This window comes from Cyprinus carpio, chromosome B17 (assembly GCF_018340385.1).
Source record: "Cyprinus carpio isolate SPL01 chromosome B17, ASM1834038v1, whole genome shotgun sequence".
NCBI classification, from domain to species: Eukaryota; Metazoa; Chordata; class Actinopteri; order Cypriniformes; family Cyprinidae; genus Cyprinus; species Cyprinus carpio.
This window is the reverse complement of record NC_056613.1, coordinates 1,025,769-1,047,588: the sequence shown is the minus strand read 5'-3', so window position 1 is coordinate 1,047,588 and position 21,820 is coordinate 1,025,769. Positions and strand designations below refer to the sequence as shown.

Here is a 21,820-nt window from a genome sequence, read left to right as displayed (position 1 = left end):
ACATTGATTTTGCATTTTCTGAAGAAACTTCAGGTACAGTAGGTCATGTAATCTCAGAAAACCTATCAAGATCACTTCCGGGTCATATTTCACTTCTAAAATAAATTAATAACAATCTTAAAAATAAAAGTCCTGAAAGGGATGTTTTCACAGCGATGCCACAGAAGAACCATTTTCGGTCCCCAAATAAACTTTCAGTGAACAGTTCTCAAAAGAAACAATTTTTCCTTAGTGTGAAGAACATTTAATATTGGTATATTGCATCCCTAAAATAAATAATAAAAAAAAAATTGAAAACAAGATTCAAGATACGTCGTTTATGCTTGGATCTGAACGTAAACAATGGCAACAGGGGAGACAAATTGTTGAATAAAGTCATTATTTTTGTTTTCTTCACGCACAAAAAGTATTCTCGAAGCTTTGTTAAAGTACGGTTGAATCCATGTCACATGGATTATGTTAACGATGTCCTTGCTACGTTTCTGGACCTTGATTGTGTTAGGGAGGGTCAGAGAGCTCTTGGAATTCATAAAAAATATCTTCATTTGTGTTCCGAAGATGAACAAAGGTATAACAGGTTTGGATCGACATGGGGGTGAGTAATTAATAACAGAATTTTCAGTTTTAGGTGAACTATCCTTTTAAGAATGACTGAAAACGTCTTTGTTACAGGCATCACCAAAGGATCTGAAAGTTTAGGGAAGCTCAATTTATAGCGTCTCCGAAAACCAAGAAGTGCCCTGTTTCCATGGGAACTGCAAAGCAATCCAGATGAGGTTACCCACCTGACACTAGTGAGATCCCACAGCACCATCACAGTCTATAGGCAGGAACTTTAAACCTTATGAATCCTAAAACAAAGGCGATTATATGCAACACGTCAGATCAGACACGATGACTACAGCGGGACTAGTAACTGATTAGTGAAGAAACACTCATGTGATTCATCATGTTGGGCGTGAATGTTGCACTAATGCATTCATGGTGAATTTCTGTTATAGTGCAGATATTTTTTTTGACAAATCCCCAACTGTATTATGTACCAATCTGACCTAATTCAATACAGGCAAACCTTTCTCCTCTGTGGAGCCTCTTCTGACATCAGTGTGTTTTCGCAGGGAATTCGGTGTGGAACAAGTGAGCTGTGAAAGTCCACCGCTGTGAATCTATTACTATTGTTACATTCACTGCAGTATTATTGATTAACTGTCTTCCAAAACAATTAAAACCTTGAAGAGAGTAAACCTACCCTTTTCTCATTGGGTGAATCTTCTAAAAACACTTCCAGGTCGCATCTCAGCTCAGAATCTTCATTTTTCAGAGGCACAGATCCATCCTCTATTCTCCTCATGCGGTTTACATAATTTGCCGCGAGTCCAATTTCACAGTCACTGTTGCGTGGCGGGAAGTTTCCACCTGACGTTGAGATTATTATCTTGGGTGTCAGACGAGGTATTTCAAAAGGAAACTTCAATAGGATTCTTGGCACAGTCACTGTAAAAAAATAAATAAATAAATAAATAATAATAAAAAAAACATTTAATTTGTATGTTAATGCATGAATTCATTTTGAATAATGTGGAGGGGCTCGAATGGGTTTTATTATGATAAAAAAAAAATACAGTAAAAACAATTGAGGATTATTGGAGACAGATACTGCACAATGAAAGTCATCATGTGTGCAGTGTGAGTTGCATATAATGTAGAAAAGCCATAAATTTTTTTATACATGCGGTTTCCAACTGCTACTGAATACTAGACAATGTCTTTCTCTCTCTCTCTCTCTCATCTATATATATATATATATATATATATATATATATATATATATATATATATATATATATATATATTCTGGTATTATTTCATCCCAAAATCAAAAAGAAATTGTTTTGAAATTAAGATTATATAAATTAAAATAATTGTTCATCCAAAACTGAAAATTTGTCGACAGTTTACGCATCCTCAGGCCATCCAAGATGTAGATGATTTTTGTTTTTTTCATGAGATTTGGAGAAATGTAGCATTGCATCAGTGTCTCATCAGTGGATGCTCTGCAGTGAATGGGTGCCATCAGAATGAGAGTCCAAACAGCTGATAAAAACATCACAATAATCCACAAGTAATCCATCAGTTAACATTTCTCTCCTGATTCAGACCAGACCACAGACTTATATTTTAGTCAGAATCAACGGTTCGAAGTTTAAAATGTTTTAATTTTTGTTTTTGTTTTTGTTTCTTACAAACACGAAGCTTTTGGCTTCAGAAGATGTGAATTGGTGGACTGATGTGGTGAGGATTGCTTGTGGATTATTGTGATGTTTTTAATCAGCTGTTTGGACTCTCATTCTGACGGCACCCATTCACTGCAAAGCATCCACTTATGAGCAGGTGATGGAACGTTACAGTTCTCCAAATCTGTTCCCATCTTGGCCTGAGGGTGAGCACATTGTAAATGTTGGGGTGAACTATTCCTTTAACTAGCCTTGCAGACACTGATCTGATCCAGCTGAAGAAAACACTCCCTGGTAAAAGAGAATAATTTCACTGCAACAACTCTATGGTGTTGAGCCAAAAATACAGAGTCAAGCCCAGCAAACAAGCAGTCAGAAACCATGTCAGAGAGCTAATTAAGGGTCTGAAGTGTGAGGCGGCTGGTAATCCTGCTCACTTCTGTGTATCAGCATCAAACACTGCAGAAAATCTGGACTTTGCAAAGGTCAGTTATGTCCAGCAGTATCTTCAAAACGAAGACTGGATATTTATACAGTCACAGCAAATGCCTTAATAGTATATTCTGGTTAGATTCCCAAAAATGCAGCATATATATATTATTATATATATATATATATATATATATATACTAGTATATATATATATATCTATATATATATATATATATATATATATATTTGGTCCCACAAATAAAAAAGGGTTAAAAACACATTAACTGAAGTGATTTTCTGGAAAAAATGTAATTGATAAATTACACTTCATGTAACTCATAAATATTACTTTAAAATGCCTTCCGAGGTTTAGCAGTTTTATTTTGATGTTTGTTCCTATTGCGAAAAAAAAAATCACAGGCAACTTTACTGTAGCTTTAATAAATGACAAGCACACAGAACCACTTAAAGTCTCATTAATCTGTATTTATGATCGCTCAAGTAAAGAAAATAATTTTGTTTAATCATCAAGATCCTTCAGTAAATCAAGCTGTTTTGATTCTCACATCAGCTCAGGCTCTTTTCTGCAGATTTCCTCAGATATATTCTCTGTGATTCTAACAAACTGTGTTCATTCCATCACACTGACACAAATATTCAGAAGCCACAGAACATCAGATGCAACTTTCATGTTTAAGTTAAACAAAACCTCCCTGTAAACTGTTTGTTTGGCCTGTTTCTGCTTCTCGCATGATATTTCAGTCTTTAGACACTCATAAAAATAACATGGATTATAACCCAGCCATGACAAACATGACACCTGAGGATATTAGATAGGGGTTAGATGTGTCATCAAACAAACCCCATAATGTTTGTCAAAATACATTTAGAAGGAATCCATCATATGCAGCTGCCTGTGATTGAGGGATGCCTGAAAAATGTGATAAGCATTTATTATGCTAAAAATTTATTTCATGTCAAAAGTAATGTTCTACATTGAAAGTAAAATTAATTTGATGTCAAAGCAAATTTATCCAATTTATCCAAGCCTAACAAGAAATAATAGACATATTGGCAAACTATATGAAACCATGACATATATATATATATATATATACACACATACACATAACTTTCTTGATAAATGTATATACTGCAACACATGAATATCTTTACAGAGAACAAAACGTGCAGCCATAGACACTGAAAAAAAAGAGAAAGACTACAGCGCTATCTGGTGGACACTTGGCAAATTATATGGAGCTGTTGAGTTACTAATAGCTTTAAGAATTACTAGTTGGTAATTTTCAATAACAATTCACAGTGCCTGCACTTCCACTTGCACAAGTCTCCTAGACTTAATTTATATGCAAATTAAAAAGCACAGTATATATGCATAATATAAAGAGAATTCAGGTAAATTGAGACATTTTGTCTGCAAGATGACTGAAAAAAAATGTCCCAACTGCAAACCACTGAACTGACCAACAACTGACCATCTGACAAATTAATGTCCATTTAGCCAAAACCTTTACTAAGCAACTACATTTGGTATTACTACTAAAAAGTACTACTGAAAGAATAGTTAAGCCAAAAATGGAAATACTGTAATTTACTTATCTTCAAATGGTTTCAAACCTGTTTGACTTTTTATCCTCTGTTGAAAATAAAATTTGTTGTTAAGCATAATTACAACCTCACTTTCATTGTACCTTTTTCATACACTTTCAACGTTCTGCTGCTTCAGTGTGTCGCTGTCCATGGTGCTGAATCTGAAAAGGGTCAGACAGACAGCCGTCAATCATTTTACATTCACTGACACCTTACATTGCATTCAAGTTATACATTTTAGCAGTTTATACAACCATGAAAAACGACGAACTATGTAAAGCATGCAATAGTTCGCAGTGGCTAATAAATTCGTTTAATTGAACAGAAAATACAACAAAAACACGACAGAGACATTGAAACTAGTGAAATTCACACATGTAATCAAAGAAATGAAACACTACATGTAAAAAATAATAATAAATAAATAATAATAATACTGTTTTCTTCAAATAATTGCTTCTATCCATTCAACTTCTCACGATAATGTGTCAGAACTTGATTTTACATTATACTAACCAATAATGTAAATTCAAAATTGGGAGAAAGTGCAATACATTTTGCAACTTTTTAGTGTAAAATAACTTAATTTTTAAACTATTTTTAGGATATTTTTCTCTCTCTCTCTCTCTTCTCAGATATTGGATGTAGTATTTCGTTTCTTTGACTGCATGTGTGAATTTCACTAGAAGCATGTGAATTTAAATGTGCTCGGTTGTCGACATCTGCTGTCAGGAGCTTCACCGAGCACCACCACCATCATCCTCCTCCTCATCCTCCCCACCCCTCAACCTCTCCCTGCGGGAACGACAATATCCAGCTCTTAACATTCCCAATTTGGAATTGCAAATCCTCGCCAAAGGACCCAGTTTGAGCTGCATAAATTGCCACATTCTTTCTTTAATGGCGTCAGAAACGCGTCTCACGCTCGCGTTATCGTACAGGAGGTATGGCGGCTAATCAGACGCTCTGTGAATCCGCATCAGTCAGATTTTCAATGCATGCGTTTGATATGATTGTAATACGATGATTTAAGCATAAAACCGTTTTTTTAATATTCATTCAAAAGATACATATGCGCGCATACGTTGCACAAATAGCCTAATCAAATCGCAGGTGTTGTTGCAAACAGGATTAAGCGATGAAATTCAATTTCAAAATGCATGACGGAATGGACAGACTGATTTGAAAGGGCTGGTTGCATTGGTGTGCGTTTATGATTACTGGATGCTGAAAAGTCTGGGGAAAGTTTGAGGTGGTCCACACCCCGTCATTGTTCCAGCCATGTCCCCTCCAGCTTCCGCTGCTACAGCCAGTGAGAGCAGCACCACCAATGTGTTCGAGGACGACCCAGACGGCACTAGAGAGGAGGTACTGAATAACTGATGCTGTTTTCATTTTTGCAGTCATGACGATGCATGCATAGCGCGTGATAAGTGAAACAAGAAATGTAAACATGACCATCGATGTTCACAACATGGAAGCATGCATGTTTACGTGGACATCACTGCGTAAGAATGCATGAGCAGAAACTGGCTTTATCAAATAACAGGCGGACAGTTCGACCAGTCTTTGCTATTGTAAGCAATAGAGGCAAAACCCATGACACTACATACCAGTATGACACCTAATGTCATGTCAGACATTAACAATGGTGACTGATCACATAATCAACCATTATAGTGATGAAACAATATACTGGGTAGACCAATATGTGGTCATGGTAATTTGGCAGATTACTATTGGTGTAGTACTGCAGACTCAACCAGAATAAAATGGTTTACCAATTGGTATGCTGGTCTTAAAGCATGAAAGCATGCAAAAAAAGCTTTTTGAGACTAGCAAACCAGCTTAAGCTTGCTTCAACAAGGTTGTGTCAGGTTCAAAATCTACAAACAGCTTTGGATATGATTTTGTATAATATTTTTTTATATGGTTAATTACCATTTTCAATTTCTTTTATGGAATTGTGTAGTATTTAGTGAATATTATTGTAAATATTTTTAAAATTATGTAATTTCAAAACGTGAAATTGTAAATTTAATTCTAACACCAAACTAATTTACATAAAAAAATAGGGAGGCCTATCCAGAATCCAATGAGAGGTACACCAAATATAGAGTTAGTGACAAAAAAACAAAACAAAAAAAAGGTTCAAAAAGGAAAATGGACACACACACACACATACAAAAAAAAAAAAAAACATTTTAGTTTAAAATGAGCTCAGTATGTTTATCTAATATATATATATATATATATATATATATATATATATATATATATATATATATATATATATATATATATATATATATATGTGTGTGTGTGTGTGTGTGTGTGTGTGTGTGTGTGTACATATATATATATATATATGTGTGTAGATTCAATGAAATACTAAAAAGACAGAAAAAAATGTACAGAAGAGAAATGACAAAAAAAAGTGAACATTAATTACAAACCATCTTACATGTTCGTATATCCAGAATGCATCTGACATAGTATCACATACACACAGGTGTATGGCAGCATTATCTAAATTTTTATTATATTCAGATATTTTAGCTGCTATATTTGCTATATGGGCATATATTTGCTGCTCTACGATGATGATGATGATGATGAGATGCTGCATGAATATAAACCAGTAAAGGAATACATTGGTGCAAATTCATCATCTTTATTTCAGACAACAACCTCCATGACACTGCATTAGCATAATTCACTGTACTCACAGTTTCCATGTCCTTTTGAACTCATCTGCATTCTCTTTGTTCTCTTTTGTGGTTGATGAGCAGCAGAGGCCTGTGAAACAGTCACTGAGCAAGTCCATGTGCAGAGAGGTGTTCTGGAAATGCCTGCTGCTGTCTATGCTCATGTACGGCTGCATGGGAGCCATGGTGTGGTGCCACGTCACCAAGGTCACCCGGTTGACCTTTGACAGTGCCTACAAAGGGAAGTCCATGATGTATCATGACAGTCCCTGCTCCGATGGCTACATCTACATCCCCCTGGCCTTCCTCATCATGCTTTATGTCGTTTACCTGGTGGAGTGCTGGCACTGTCATGCCAAAAATGAGCTTCAGTATAAAGTCCATGTGGAGGGGATTTACGAAAGAGTCCAGAGGATGCAGCAGGCCAAGCCTTGCATCTGGTGGAAGGCTATCAGCTACCACTACGTTCGACGGACACGGCAAGTCACAAGGTACCGCAACGGAGACGCGTACACAACCACACAAGTGTATCACGAGAGGGTGAACACGCATGTAGCCGAGGCAGAGTTTGACTATGGCCACTGTGGAGTTAAGGATGTCTCCAAGCAGCTAGCTGGTCTGGAAAAGTCAGCCATCACCAAACTGAGGTTCACTAAGTGCTTTAGCTTCGCCAACGTGGAGTCCGAAAACACTTATTTGACTCAACGGGCAAGGTTCTTCACCGACAACGAAGGACTGGATGATTATATGGAGGCTCGGGAGGGGATGCACCTGAAAAACGTAGACTTCAAAGAGTACATGGTTGCCTTCTCTAACCCGGACCACCATCCTTGGTACGTCTCCAACTACATCTTCTGGACAGCGGCCTTTCTTACCTTATCCTGGCCGCTACGGGTGCTGACCGAATACAGCACAGCTTACGTCCATTACCGTGTGGAAAAGCTCTTTGGTGCCGACTACATACCTGTGACGCCCTGCGACGAGAGACCTTACTGTAGACGCATCCCAAGGGTCAACACTATTGACAGCACTGAATTAGAGTGGCATATTCGCTCCAACCAGCAGCTGGTGCCCAGCTACTCCGAGGCGGGTCTGATGGACCTGGCACAACGTTCAGGAGGCGTCAGACAGAACTGCGAACGGTGCCATCGTGCCATCAGCAGCTCCTCTGTGTTCTCCCGCAGTGCCCTCAGCATCTGCAATGGCAGTCCACGGATCCCCTTCAGCGGGAGTCGCTTCTCCATGGGAAGACTGTACGGTTCCCGCCGCAGTTGCTTCTGGAGAAGTGGGAGCGGCAGTCTGGACGAACCCGAGAGCCCAAGCGAGAACACTCGATGCCTGTCCGGACGGATCAGTGTTGACGAGGAAGACCCACCACCCTACCAGGATGCACTGTATTTCCCTGTGCTTATCGTCCATTGCAATGAGAGTTGCCCCAATCATCGCTCCTTCCATAGGAATGGCTCTTGCGTGGAGACGTCTTTATGATGGACCTCTGTCCACCAAAAGAAGTTCAAAAGACTTGAGAGTCTTTCCAAAAATGCAGAAAAATCTCAATAACAGATACGTCCTGTTACTCAGGAATCTTTTATTGGCCCACAACACTGTACGGTTACAACAATGGATGGAGATATTGAGAAATAACTCCAGTAATACAAATTTTTAGCAATAATGCAAACAAAGCATTGGAGTTCTTGGTACAAGTAATAATTCTGATTAATATGCGCTCTAGGACAGCAAAAACGGGCTGATTTTGTTCATATGTTCTTGACAGCTATAAAGAACAATGGCCACAGAGCCAAAACCTGGTCTTTTTTCTACAAATATGACCATTTTCACCTTTATGGACCTTGCACTTGAAGTTGAATCAGACAAAACATCTGTAAAAGAATGTTACTTTGTTTCTCTCATGTAGTGGATTCCATTGAGTCATGGAAAAAAAATCATAGGTTATTTGTACTTTTATTGTGATTTAACTGTATCAGGCAGAACTGTATACAATTATGAACTATTATGGCGATGTTTGCAACACTATCTCAAACCATTTAGGAAACCATAAAACACATTCCAGGCTATGCAACTACTATTAACCTCTGGTATGTTACGCCTTTAAAACGGATATACAGTTTACAATGGAATGTATGACTGTTGAAGCTTTTCTTTACATCGCTTGTATGTAGTGTACAAACTATCCAACAAGGACTTAATTATTTAGTGAAGACAGACACATACAGGCTTGACTATTAGTGAATGTTTAAGAGTTTAATGACTGGCGGCTGCTCTTGTGCAGAAATTACAGTGGATCAGAGTAATTGAAAAAGATCAATTAAACACAGTACAGGAGAGGAAATATACATTTCTTTATGCAGCCGTACATTAATTTTTCTGATTTGTTAAAATTGTTTTGCATTAACCATAACAAAGGTGCAGCCTCATGAAAGCTCCACTCAAAGTGGTTTTACAGTACCAATGATACCTGAATGCTGAAAAGAAGTACTGACCCTCAACAATGGCCTAGAGCTTCCCAAAGACATTTTGTTTTTACTCGTTAATGCAGTCGATCCAGATATAGCCTATATATCACTGGTCTGTTACCTGTTGTGTCTAAAGGTTGCAAAAGCATTCATCAACATTGTGTCATACCACTTTTATACTACTTAGATAATGCATACCATATCATGAAAAAGTAAAAACGCCATCACTATGCTGCCTTCATGTAGCACACATTAAACATCGTTATGTTAAATGGGCATAAACTCACTCAATAAACTGCTTGTGGATACACAGATTGACTTCCAGTGTGCAGTTATGAGAACACACCTCTAGATGGCAACATAGAATGTGTCACATAAAATACCATCATAGGCAATTTTACTGCATAAGCAGAACTAGCCTATATGTTTATGTATCATGCTGTCTAACTGCAGACAACTAAATTAAGCAGTAATAATAATAACCAGTTGTTTTAGATGGCTCCACACACTGAAGACTTGATGAGTTTATTAAACTGTACATGTGTTTGCGAAGTTCCTGTTTGGCTTTCCACTCATGTCTGGTGTATAATTCAAACAAAAAATTAAACAGCAAGAATAACTGGTTTTGAACTGTACACAGAAAAGACTGTTATAAAGCAAGTTAGAGCCAACCTATTGAAACTACAAGTGAAAGGTTCTCAAATAACCTTGTGAACTTTTGATCGACGTTGACACAGTGACACAAAAAGTCTAATGCTTTTGTTATCAGGCATGTCCCACCCTAAGTACACACACAGATGAGAGAGAGCCTGCTACTGTCTATTACTACAACAAGCAAAACAAAACACAGGCAATCATTTACAAAGCCCGTCAGAATAAAGTAAAGATACGAATCCAAAGGTTCAGAAACTATAGTTTCCAAAGTCGGCCATCGCTTATGATTTTCAAGGGTGTAGAATTTAGTAAGGATGCTATGTCCCTACCAATATATGATTAAAGAACAACAAACATTTCTAAAAGGACCCCAAAATATAATCGCCTTTTTAGACATTTAACATGATCCTGGAGTTTGAAGTACTAAGGCCTTTAAGTGAATTTACTCAGTTTGGCATCTACTTTCCTCAGGAAAAGTTACACTGTTCTATGAGTATTTTTTTCAACATTGTTAATATAAATATCGGTTAGGCTACACAACATGATTAAGAGTTTTTATTAGCTTGAGGCTAGTTCTGTTTGGCGGGCCTGAATCTTGGCATGTGGAACCGTTCCTTATAAACTGATCTGTGATATTTGGATATATAACTTAAGTCTAACTGAATTGTTAAGAAGTTACTCACCTTTCTGCGCGGCTTCGTGTGATTAACTAATTCCACGATAATGAATATTAATTAGATTATACTAATGTTCTTCGTTATCATTTGCTGAGCGAACGGTCGCTGTTTCTAATTAATATTAATAAGTCAAGTTAATCGTGCAGTCGGATTCGTTCGCCATTCTGACGCTCAGCAAATCAGTTAGCGCTGTTAGGCGAACGTCACGGTATCTTATTACTTATTCATGAGCTAACGCTAACTGTAGTAGGATTCATTCATTCCAAAGTCCAAAGTTCATTTATTCGAGTTCTTTTTGGCGTTAGACTGCATTTTACTCTAAGTGTAAAGTAGTAACGTGTCAAAACATACAAGCACGATAGAACAGTGAATTCTGAGGTACTGAGTATTGATTTATTGGTTGTTATACAGTACAGTACAGCAAACAGATTTTCATAATTGTAGACAGTGTGGTGTTTGTTCATCTCGTTAAAAAGGACAATTGAAGCTAAAAAAAAAAAAAAAAAAAAAAAAAAAAAAACCTAGATTAGTGACCTAAGATTAGTGTGCTCTGAATGAAAGTGTTTCTGTCTGAAAACATTATTTAAACAAGCTAAACTCTCCACACAATTCATTCTATAGGCTATTTAATAAAATGCACATCACAGTTCATCACCATGTGCAAAATCAAATACATTATGAACAACAAGCCTGCATTATGCCAAATGTAGGCTTGTGATGTAATGAAGGTAAAGTTGCGTTTAAGTCTTAGATTTGTATATTTTATTGCTATTTTATTGTTATCAGTGAGGTCTCAGAAGTCTGTGCAGGATCCATTCTCTCAGTCTCATCTGGATCACGAGTACATGGTTAGATGCATCCACTACAACAATAAAGCACTGGTTAAACAACAGTCATCATCTATGATTATTATTAATCTTACTAGGAATTCTGATGAATGAAATATTTATTTAAAAACATTACTTCATTTTCCCCCAGCATCATGTTCGGTCCACCAGCAGAGAGTCTCTTAAATGTTTCTGGTGATGATCATATGAATTTATACTTAGTGTACATTAATAACAGCAATTAATATAAATAATCCAGACATGACATGGACATAATGCACTAGGTTTGGTGTGGATGTTATGCAGTCATTTAATAATCTTTATGAAACATGAATCAAATTATTTAAGTTTAATTCTAAGTTATCTATTTTAGATCTCAAGTTATTTTTAGGATTTTTTTGTAATAAACATAATATTTTGAACTGTAATAGCACACAGCAGGCTAATGTTTTAGACTCACTGGCCATGCAATCCATGCGCAGGACGAGCACAATAAAGTTTTCCAGTGTAATTTCACCATTAGAGTCACCGTATCGTAGAGCCATGAGATTCAGCATACTGTCACTCAATACAAACCCTTGAAAACAAAAGTATGAGCATATCCATTCCGTTATTCTGTATGGCAAGTAATTAAATTGTGATGTAACCTTTATGACTTTAAGATCATTTGAGAACATTGAAGTGTGTTAACATACAGAAGTCTTAACATGGAAAATAATGTCACCTGTAATCGTAAGAGCATTTCGGAGTTCATTCAGAGACAGACTTCCAGTGCGCGAAACATCCTTGCCATAGAAAATGTCCTGATAAACAAACAAATAATTTTACTTATATAATGTGCATTTTGAAAATAGAATATGTAATGATAAAAAAAGGAGAAATGTGTTGCACTTTTACCTTTAGAAAAACCGCTCGTTTCCACAAACGAAGGCATTCAAATTCACTCAGCCTTCCAGTGACACTGAGCTGCGTTTGTTGTTAAAGAGTATAATGAAACTTTTTTTGTTCTATAATTTAAAAACATGCACAAGTGTCTGAAACACAGAACCCTGAAAGCATTTTCTCACTCTGATATTTGAGGATACATCCATCAGAGCCACCAAGCTCTTACACAAATCCAAGCTGAATCCTGTTTTCTTCTGTGAATGTCCTGACAGATCAGAACAGAAACATACGCAGAATCACAGATCACTGGAAGCAAAACAGGAATATGACTTTTAAAAATATGAGCTGATATTGTGACTTTTCTCTACAAGTTTTACCTGCATAAAGATTCTCATTCAGAAGTCTCTGAAGTCGCTCAGCGTCCACCTCTCCATATTACATAAACAGACAACGATGATTTGGTTTTACATGAAATATTAGGTAAATATATCAAATGTAACAAAACTTGCTGTTCGTTTTAAATATCTTTCAGCTGCATTTTTAGTCAATTTCTGATCATAATCAGTCACATTCCCTCATAATCCAGAACTGTTAGAGAGTCACATGTACCTTATCAGCATATTGTGGAAAAAGCTGGAAGGATTCATCATTATCTCTGGGAATCATCTGAGAAAAATAGAGATCATTTGAAAATATATTCACTTTCAAAGCTTACATTTTTATATTAGAGCCCAAGCTGTGCTATACCTTTTTTCGTGTCATGCCATATCCAGAACTGTCTCTGGAGACACAACATCAGAATCTTTAATACTGTAGTCCAATAATACTACATTAAATTATACTACTAAAGCTGATAAAGTTCAAATAGCTTGTCATATTCCAGTCTAACATGCATTAACTCTTACTTGATGATGGCTTCTGTCTTTGAATAGACTGTCAGAAGGAAGGATGCCGCTTCATTTGGCTTATAAGTTGAAGGAACAATGAGATATTCGCCTGCTTTAAATCGGAAAAACTCCATGATTTCCCGAGTATTGATGTAGGATTCATTTTTTCCAACGAGACGGGCGTTTCTGAAGAATGAGGCGGGGAATTTTTCCCTTTGATCCTTTAACTGGAGAATAAGGAGCAATATAGATTATTCTGTCTCTGCAAAACAAACCCAAAATTCAACCAAGTGTTTCAGGAGTTAAATACGTACATGAGCTGGCACCTGCAAGAGTAACAGAAAACAAATATAAATGCTCATGCAAGTGAAGAGAGTCTTTTGCAAATTCATAAGCTGTCAAATTGCATTGCTACAAACCTCATAAATGTTAAAGCCAATATGGAAATTGGTGGCCAGGTGCCTGTTTCTCTTGTGAGATTTCTGAATGAGAGACACCAGGAGATTCGGAGAGCTTTCATCTCTGGGGCCTTCAACAGGCTCCTTAAGAGTCACATGGAACTGGGGATTTCTTGAAAAACTGTCTATAAATGCAAAAAAAAAAAAAAAAAAAAAGAAGGAAGGAAAGAGAGAGAGACTTATATTCTATAGGCTATTAAAGAAGTGTCATAACTCAGACTCCTATCTGTTTAATAGCCACGGTTAACTTTTCTTAGAAAATAGAACTTTTGATAACCAAGAAAAAATTAGCATTCATTGCTTTTGCATTCATTTGCAAACTTTTATGAAGGTTTTATGATATAAAAAAGGGATAAAAATGACAAAATAATGGCAAGTCTTTCTATTGAGTTGTTCTCTTGAGTTGAACGCAATAACACAAAGCAAACAACTCTTTTGAAATGGTTCTTATAATGAATTGTTCAGAATAACTCAGATATGATGAATCCTTTACTGAATTATTCTGAGCAGTTATTGATTGAACATCTACTGTAAATCACTCTCTGAACTAAAAGTATCATCACGTCCAGGCTCCAAGTAAAGAAAGCACCTCATGTTTTTCACTTCAAGCATCGCTGTCAACCAATCACAATCAACCTTTCAACAAAGCCATGCATAATTCAATTTCAGTAAATGGTCTTATTTTGACATGATTTGCATCCTTTTACCAATGTCATCTGAGCAGCCGCCTGCTGTTGTTCCTAGCACCCACTGGCCTCTGTGCACTTCAGTTTTCCAGGAGGAAGAATGAGATCCAGTAAGAACGTTCACATCTGAACAACATATATCCAAATCTGAAAAATTCCTGCAGAAATCCTCCATTGACATCCTGCAGAGACAGAAAACCTGCTGTAAATATAGTGACATGCAACTATGCATTATAGTATATATATATATATATATATATATATATATATATAGCATTGATCTAAAATAACTTTAGAGACTTTGGATGTTTATTTCTTCTCACCAGAATTCTCCGTTGTCAAGCACAACTTTGTATTTTTGGTCCTCAGGACGTACAAGTTTCCACAAAGGGGATCTAAAGAGACCAGAAGTCAGATGCCTAATTGATATATAGAAGAATTATAGAGAAATATTAATTCTATCAGAAGAATTCAGACCTGTCGCTCCAGTCTCGGTTCCATTCTCCGTGACCCCAAGGGTTAAAGATCCTCACCAGCTTCACTGGACGACCTTTACATACAACCTGTGAGAGAACAACTCATTAGATCACAGGAAACACTTAACAGCGTAACTGAGCCAAAAGATACTAAACACATCAAAACTGTAAACCATATTAGTTCTCACCTCTGCGACTCCTGTGACCGTGTACGCATGCATTTCCACAAGACCACTGGGTAACACGTTATTCTGCAGTAGACCTGCCTGCTAAAGGAACAAAGTGATTTCAGGACTTTTGTGATCATGTTTGTATGGTTTTTAACAGGTAGACTGGTCTGTTCTTAATGCAGAGAAAAACAATGCTAAATAAAAAGAAATTTAGAATTCTCACAATTCTGAACTTTTTTTCTTCTTAGATTACGAAATATAAATCCAGTTATGTGAGGTGTAAACTCACACTTTTGTAAGAAAGCAGAATTGTGAGATAAAAAGAAGCAATTGCCTTTTTTTATTTTTTTATTCCATTGTGAAAACAAAAAACATAATCGCACGTTTTAAACTCAGAATTCTGAGAAAAATTCAAAATGATAAGATATAAAGGGAAAAAGTAAAAACTCAGAGGTTATACCTTATAATTTTGAAAAGTCAAAAGTGTGAAATAAAAAGTCACAGTTACTTTTAATATTATGTTATATATAATAAATATGTTATATTTATATTTCATGGTGGAAATAAGCTTATATAGGAATAGACTTAACCACATTTTAAAAGGGAGGAGAATAAAATGCTTCCCATGTCTTGTTTGTTAAAATCTGTGCATCTAATCAAACTCTACTGTATTTTGGTGCAAATTCAGTTGGTAAATGAGTCAAATTAGAAATTAAAATAATGACGATATATTTGTCAGGTCGTGAAATGCCTTCATCTTCAAAAAACAAGAATAAATCTATTTGAAGTAACAAAAATTTATCATCAATTAATAAATTTAATGTTTTTTTTTTTTTTTTTTTTTTTTTTTTTTTTTTTTACAAAATAATTGCATTGTTTTATAATAATATTAAAGACTCGATCTTTACCCCTCCAGGAGTACCACATCCCATCAGGGATTCTGATTGGCTGGCTCGTCTCATGGTCTCCCAAAGCTTTCCTGATGCATCACTTAGTTTAATGGTCATGTGTGGTCCACCGGTGAAGTCCATGAGAGCTTCTGATATGCTTCCTGCATCCATATCTGCATATGAGCCACAAACTCTGGATAAAAAAAGAAGACCATATTAAATAATTTGAAGCAGAAAGTATATGAAAGTCAGATAAAAAAAATCAAATGTAAAAGATTGTTCATTTAAATTATTTATGAATAAATGAACTGAAACATACTTAGCATAAGCTTTCTCTAACAAAGCGGGCCAGAATTCGTTTGGTGTTTTGGACTGAACAAAGACAAGTCGGCCATCAATGGTCGGTAGTTTGTCATCAATAACAACATCTAACCATGATCCAAACCTCCAGAACTGAAAACAAAAGATGACAGTTCAGCTGTTCTAGAAAATATAGACACTTTAACACTTACAGGAACAGTTTGCCTAAAAATGGTTTAAACGCTTACCTTAAAGTGAAAGATTCCTGCATAATCCACAGAGAAACTCTGTTCATCATTGATAACCTGCTTCATGATTGGTTTTTGAAATGTAAGAGCTCCAACGGATGCCAGAAACCAGCAGTTACCTCATACATGCACACACATGCAATATATATTCGTCAAAAACATTACAACTCCATTAAAATGGAAAACAGCTGCATGCAACTGGATTTTTTGTTATTAAACTCTACTCCACCTATCAGCATTTTCATTTGACCTAAAAACTTCTGTTCCTTTTAAAATGTCTTTGTACTTTTGTGTACAATTTTTTTTGTTTATATTCACATTTTACATACAGTACACACCTATGTGACTGATTTATTGCTTTATTGCACTGCCACTTTATCTATTAAGCGGTTGAGACCTGCAATCTTTCAAATTTTCATCATCTCTAAATTATGATGTTTCGCTTTAGTTAATTGCATTTATGTATTGCATTATAATTTTGTTTCTAATGCATTTGTTTATGTATGCTTTAAGTACGTACTGCAGGTTTGGTATGGACATTGGTGGAATTTTTTACATTTATATTAAATGGCATTTAATTACACAGTAGAGAGTATTGCATGACCTCCTCTAGATCTATACTTGTAGCTTGTAAGCACATAATATATTTGTATCAGACCTACCTAGTCGACCCTGGATAAAATCAAACCTTGAAGCTCCTTGAACAATGTAAACAGGGTTTGGCACCAGTTCCTAAGGGAAACATATGATTCATTCCACACTTTACAGCAGATCAGACACAATCACAAGGGTACAAATCACTAAAAAACAGCACAGAGACTCAAGTTTTCAATTCTAGTCTGAAAATACAAACTAAATCAATCAGAAAAGCATGCATGACTCTGCAGTTCCTTTGTTGTGGATTTTAGGCTTTACGACCACCCACGCCCTAATGTCAACATCAAATTAGCATCACAATGGTCAACGAGATTTGCATTTTGCAAAGTGGCTTTAGGCTAATTTTTAGATTTCAGGTGAAACCTGTAATGATCACCAGGTTAATTTCTGAGGTTTCTGCTATGAATGGATTAAGTTTGTGTGTGAAGATGTTCACGAACATGTGGTCTTTTCCACACGACTCTCCGGAGGTCGCCACGCTTCAGGGGACCCAGACCGATTGATTTCATCTCTGGCAGGAACAAGTTGTCTACGAATCTCAGTCTTCCCTTCAGGCAGAATTGCTTGAGCTGATGGAAGTCCTGATCCAGGAACTTCTCAGGATTGTTGGGAGAGCCCTGTCCATCTTTGAGATTACGCTCCGATACGATGTTTAAACACACACCAGGTGCTGGCATTGTGGCTTAAATCTGTTGAACACACAGCAGCACAATGCTTTTCTTTATGGTAAACATGTTTCCAGTAGCTTTTATTTCTGTTTACTCACATTTTACTCTTCAGACAAGTAGATTAAACTTTATTGTATGGAGTACAATGAAATATAGTAAACAATGAAAAAAAAAAAACATTACACTTTATGCTTACTTATTTGGTTTTGGTTTAGGTTGATTCAAATGAAAAACCATTGCAGCATGTATATATGTGCATGTAAATGACTGGACTAAAACACAAATTCAATTGCATGTAAGTTGATAGTTTCTTTCTCATGCACAGATAATGTAAATGTGAAAACTGAAATGTTAGCAAGATGAAAATATCCAAAACATACCTGTCGTCTCTTACTGTAGCTGGAAGATTATTCCGTCCGTCCCAAAGCAAAGAGCAGGAGGAAGTTTCAGGAGAAGCCTTTTAAAGTCTGACTCCGCCCACTCAGGTGTGATGTAACATGACTCTCAGGTCAATATTTAAATATTGTGCAAATGTCACAGTATGTAATTAGTAAAGTGTCCACAACATAAGCATGATGACACCGTGAATGCTGAGATGTAACTATTTATTTAGTGGTTGTAATAAAACATAAGGCACAGTGCATAGAGTTTGCAAACAGTTTTCAAGCTTTAAAAAAAAAAAAAAAAAAAAAAAAAAAATTAAACTGGTTTTTTGTATCCAGTTAAAAGTTTTCTTCTCTCTCTCTCACCACATAATTAATTATATCAAATCCAATCAATTTCCTTATGCACAATGAAATAAATTGTAGCTAACAAGCCTGCATTATGTCTAATATCAAGTATGAAGGTAAAGTTGCATTTAAGTCTTAGATTTGTATATTTTATTGCTGTATGTAATCAGTGAGGTCTCAGAAGTCTGTGCAGGATGCATTCTCTCAGTCTCATCTGGATCACGAGTACATGGTTAGATGCATCCACTACAACAATAAAGCACTGGTTAATTCTACTGTTTATTGGATTATGATTTTTATTAATCTTACTACGAATTCTGATTAATTAAATATTTGTATGAAAAACATTACTTCATTTTCTCCAAGCATCATATCCGGCCCTCCAGCAGCGAGTCTCTTGAATGTCTCTGGTGATGATAATATCAATTTACATACCGTGACTGCACTAGGTTAGGACTGGATGTCATGCAGTAATTTTCTTGATGAAATATGCATTATGAAGCTCATTTCTACCTTATCTATCAATCTTTGATGTTATATAGGGGCGAGAATCTTTAGGCGCCTCAAAATTCAACTCGATTCCTTATCCGTTTCAGAATATTTAGTACAACATAATTAGGTTAATGTTTTAGACTCACTGGCCATGCAATCCATGCGCAGGACGAGCACAATAAAGTTTTCCAGTGTAATTTCACCATTAGAGTCACCGTATCGTAGAGCCATGAGATTCAGCATACTGTCACTCAGTACAAACCCTGAACACATCCAAAATATCAGCATATCAATGATATTGTTTTGCACATTAGACAATTAAATGGTGTGAGAGAAAGTAAAGTTACCTGTGACCTTAAGAGCATTTCTGAGTTCATTCAAAGACAGACTTCCAGTGTGCGAAACATCCATGTCATAGAAAATGTCCTGAAACAAACAATCCAGAGAGCAATTGCAACCCATTTTACTCATAAAATGTGCATTTTGGAAATAGAATATTTGATGACAAATATGTCGCAAATATTGCACTGCCGATGAATATTTACCCTTTGAAAAACCGCTCGTTTCCACAAACGAAGGCATTCAAATTCACTCAGCCTTCCAGTGACACTGAGCTGCATTTGTTGTTAAAGAGTATAATGAAACCTTTTTGGTTCTATAATTTAAAAACATGCACAAGTGTCTGAAACACAGAACCCTGAAAGCCTTTTCTCACTCCGATCCTTCATATTTGAGGATACATCCATCAGAGCCACCAAGCTCTTACACAAATCCAAGCTGAATCCTGTTTTCTTCTGTGAATGTCCTGACAGATCAGTACAAAAACATACGCAGAATCACAGATCACTGGAAGCAAAACAGGAATATGACTTTTAAAAATATGAGCTGATATTGTGACTTTTCTCTACAAGTTTTACCTGCATAAAGATTCTCATTCAGAAGTCTCTGAAGTCGCTCAGCGTCCACCTCTCCATACTTACATAAACAGACAATCATCAGATAACATATCTGTGGCTTCTTTCAGCCGCAATTTTAGTATATTTCTGATCATAATCAGTCACATTCCCTCATAATCCAGAACTGCTGAAGAGTCACATGTACCTCATCAGCATATTGCAGAAAAAGCTGAAAGGATTCATCATTATCCCGGGGAATCATCTGAGAAAAATGAAAACCATTTTAACACATATACATATACTTTCAAAACACACGAAACATGTAAAAAACAAACATCCCAAGCCTCCATATACCTTTGTTCTTGTCATGCCATATCCAGAACTGTCTCTGAAGACACAACATTAAAATCTACAATCAATTCTAGTAAAGAACCTTTATTTTTAAGAGTGTAGTTTCTTGTATGTATGCAGAAATAACATTAGCATAAATGACTTTTTTAGCATCTGGCCCATCACTCATGCTCTAATGTTAATAATCCAAGCTCTTACTCAATGATGGTTTCTGTCTTTGAATAGACTGTCAGAAGGAAGGACGCAGCTTCGTTTGGCAGGAAAGTTGAAGGAACGATAAGGTATTCTCCTGCTTTAAATCGGAAAAACTCCATGACTTCCCGAGCATTGAGGAAGGTTTTGGTTTTTCCAATGGGATTGGTTTTGAAGAATGATGCAGGGTATTTTTCCCTCTGGTTCTTTAACTAGTGAATAAGTAAAAATATTATTCTGTCCTTGCAAAACAAACTCAAAATTGTGTATGTATCAGGAGGAATATGTTCAATACATACATGGGCTGGCACCTGCAAGACAACAAACATAAATGTTCAAGTACTAAATATTGTATTCAAGGAAAGAAGGTCTTATGCAAACTCAAAATAGATTTACAGACCTCATAAATGTTAAAGCCAATATGGAAATTGGTGGCCAGGTGCCTGTTTCTCTTGTGAGATTTCTGAATGAGAGACACCAGAAGATTCGGAGAGCTTTCATCTCTGGGGTCTTCAACAGGCTCCTTAAGAGTCACATGGAACTGGGGATTTCTTGAAAAACTGTCTTTAAATCCAAGAAAAAGAAGAGATATCTGAATCTGATCTCCAAATTAAGCTGCCATTAATCATGTGAGAAATATTTGACAACAGAACATTGGATTATTGAGAACCTCAATTATTATTCAGAGTCTGGAGACTAACATTCTACAAAAACATAAAACATCTACACAAGGATCTACTTCATTAAAAAAGAATATCTTGTCAAACTGTGCTTGAAGTGACTTGAAGCTGCATCCTCGTAGTAAAAATAGTTGTAGAATAATAAGAGTTGGATTACCAATGTCATTTGAGCAGCCGCCCGCTGTTGTTCCAATCACCCACTGGCCTCTGTGCACTTCAGTTTTCCAGGAGGAAGAATAAGATCCAGCAAGGAAGTTCACATCTGAACAACATATATCCAAATCTGAAAAATTCCTGCAGAAATCCTCCATTGACATCCTGCAGAGACAGAAAACTAAATATAGTGACTCGCAATTATGCATTATATGCACCAAAATCAAGAAAAGGCAAAAGATATAAAATATTTGGCTCTTGTTTCTGCTCACCAGAATTCTCCATTGTCGAGTACAACGTTGTATTTTTGGTCCTCAGGACGCACAAGTTCCCACAAAGGGGATCTAATGAGACCAGGTTAACAAGATTTCAGATGCCTAATT

General features: G+C 36.2%; 3 protein-coding genes and 1 long non-coding RNA gene across 6 annotated transcripts in view; 2 read left to right on the top strand and 2 right to left on the bottom strand.

The window, feature by feature from the left end:
• The window catches only part of LOC109084950 (1-phosphatidylinositol 4,5-bisphosphate phosphodiesterase beta-4-like), a 347,521-nt gene that overhangs the window by 216,074 nt on the left and 109,627 nt on the right, over positions 1 to 21,820 (top strand).
• On the top strand, positions 4,990 to 9,769 carry LOC109106800 (transmembrane protein 151B-like). The gene is made up of 2 exons (XM_042743161.1): positions 4,990 to 5,645; positions 7,070 to 9,769. The coding sequence occupies exons 1-2, from the start codon at positions 5,559 to 5,561 to the stop codon at positions 8,471 to 8,473; spliced, it is 1,491 nt and encodes a 496-aa protein (XP_042599095.1). The 5' UTR covers positions 4,990 to 5,558; the 3' UTR covers positions 8,474 to 9,769.
• LOC109107432 (calpain-14-like) lies at positions 11,260 to 18,453 on the bottom strand. 3 transcript variants are annotated; one of them, XM_042743157.1, is made up of 22 exons: positions 18,323 to 18,453; positions 17,715 to 17,963; positions 17,280 to 17,349; positions 16,618 to 16,736; positions 16,389 to 16,522; positions 16,088 to 16,262; positions 15,198 to 15,275; positions 15,011 to 15,096; positions 14,857 to 14,928; positions 14,555 to 14,715; positions 13,809 to 13,972; positions 13,704 to 13,715; positions 13,408 to 13,616; positions 13,250 to 13,283; positions 13,112 to 13,168; positions 12,880 to 12,937; positions 12,685 to 12,767; positions 12,515 to 12,583; positions 12,342 to 12,420; positions 12,078 to 12,194; positions 11,754 to 11,809; positions 11,260 to 11,652 (listed from the first exon to the last, which is right to left on the bottom strand). In XM_042743157.1, exons 2-22 carry the CDS (start codon positions 17,949 to 17,951, stop codon positions 11,626 to 11,628), a joined length of 2,097 nt encoding a protein of 698 aa, XP_042599091.1. In that variant the 5' UTR covers positions 17,952 to 17,963; positions 18,323 to 18,453; the 3' UTR covers positions 11,260 to 11,625. The 3 variants fall into 3 exon arrangements, with proteins under 3 accessions (XP_042599091.1, XP_042599090.1, XP_042599092.1); XM_042743156.1 differs by having other exon boundaries at positions 11,265 to 11,652; positions 15,198 to 15,278; XM_042743158.1 differs by having other exon boundaries at positions 11,268 to 11,652; positions 12,703 to 12,767; positions 15,198 to 15,278.
• On the bottom strand, positions 18,684 to 19,453 carry LOC109072203. The gene is made up of 3 exons (XR_006156943.1): positions 19,312 to 19,453; positions 19,025 to 19,080; positions 18,684 to 18,919 (listed from the first exon to the last, which is right to left on the bottom strand). It is a non-coding gene; the product is annotated as an uncharacterized LOC109072203 (long non-coding RNA).

What these genes read in the sequence shown, in the direction of transcription:
- LOC109106800 (XM_042743161.1), top strand. Translation starts at nt 5,559, where the DNA reads ATGTCCCCTCCAGCTTCCGCTGCTACAGCCAGTGAGAGCAGCACCACC. An exon ending in CAGACGGCACTAGAGAGGAG is followed by an intron (nt 5,646 to 7,069) that starts GTACTGAATAAC and finishes GTTGATGAGCAG; the next exon opens with CAGAGGCCTGTGAAACAGTC.
- LOC109107432 (XM_042743156.1), bottom strand. Translation starts at nt 17,951, where the DNA reads ATGCCAGCACCTGGTGTGTGTTTAAACATCGTATCGGAGCGTAATCTC. An exon ending in AACGAGCGGTTTTTCTAAAG is followed by an intron (nt 12,421 to 12,514) that starts GTAAAAGTGCAA and finishes TTTGTTTATCAG; the next exon opens with GACATTTTCTATGGCAAGGA. An exon ending in AAATGCTCTTACGATTACAG is followed by an intron (nt 12,195 to 12,341) that starts GTGACATTATTT and finishes TTTGTTTTCAAG; the next exon opens with GGTTTGTATTGAGTGACAGT.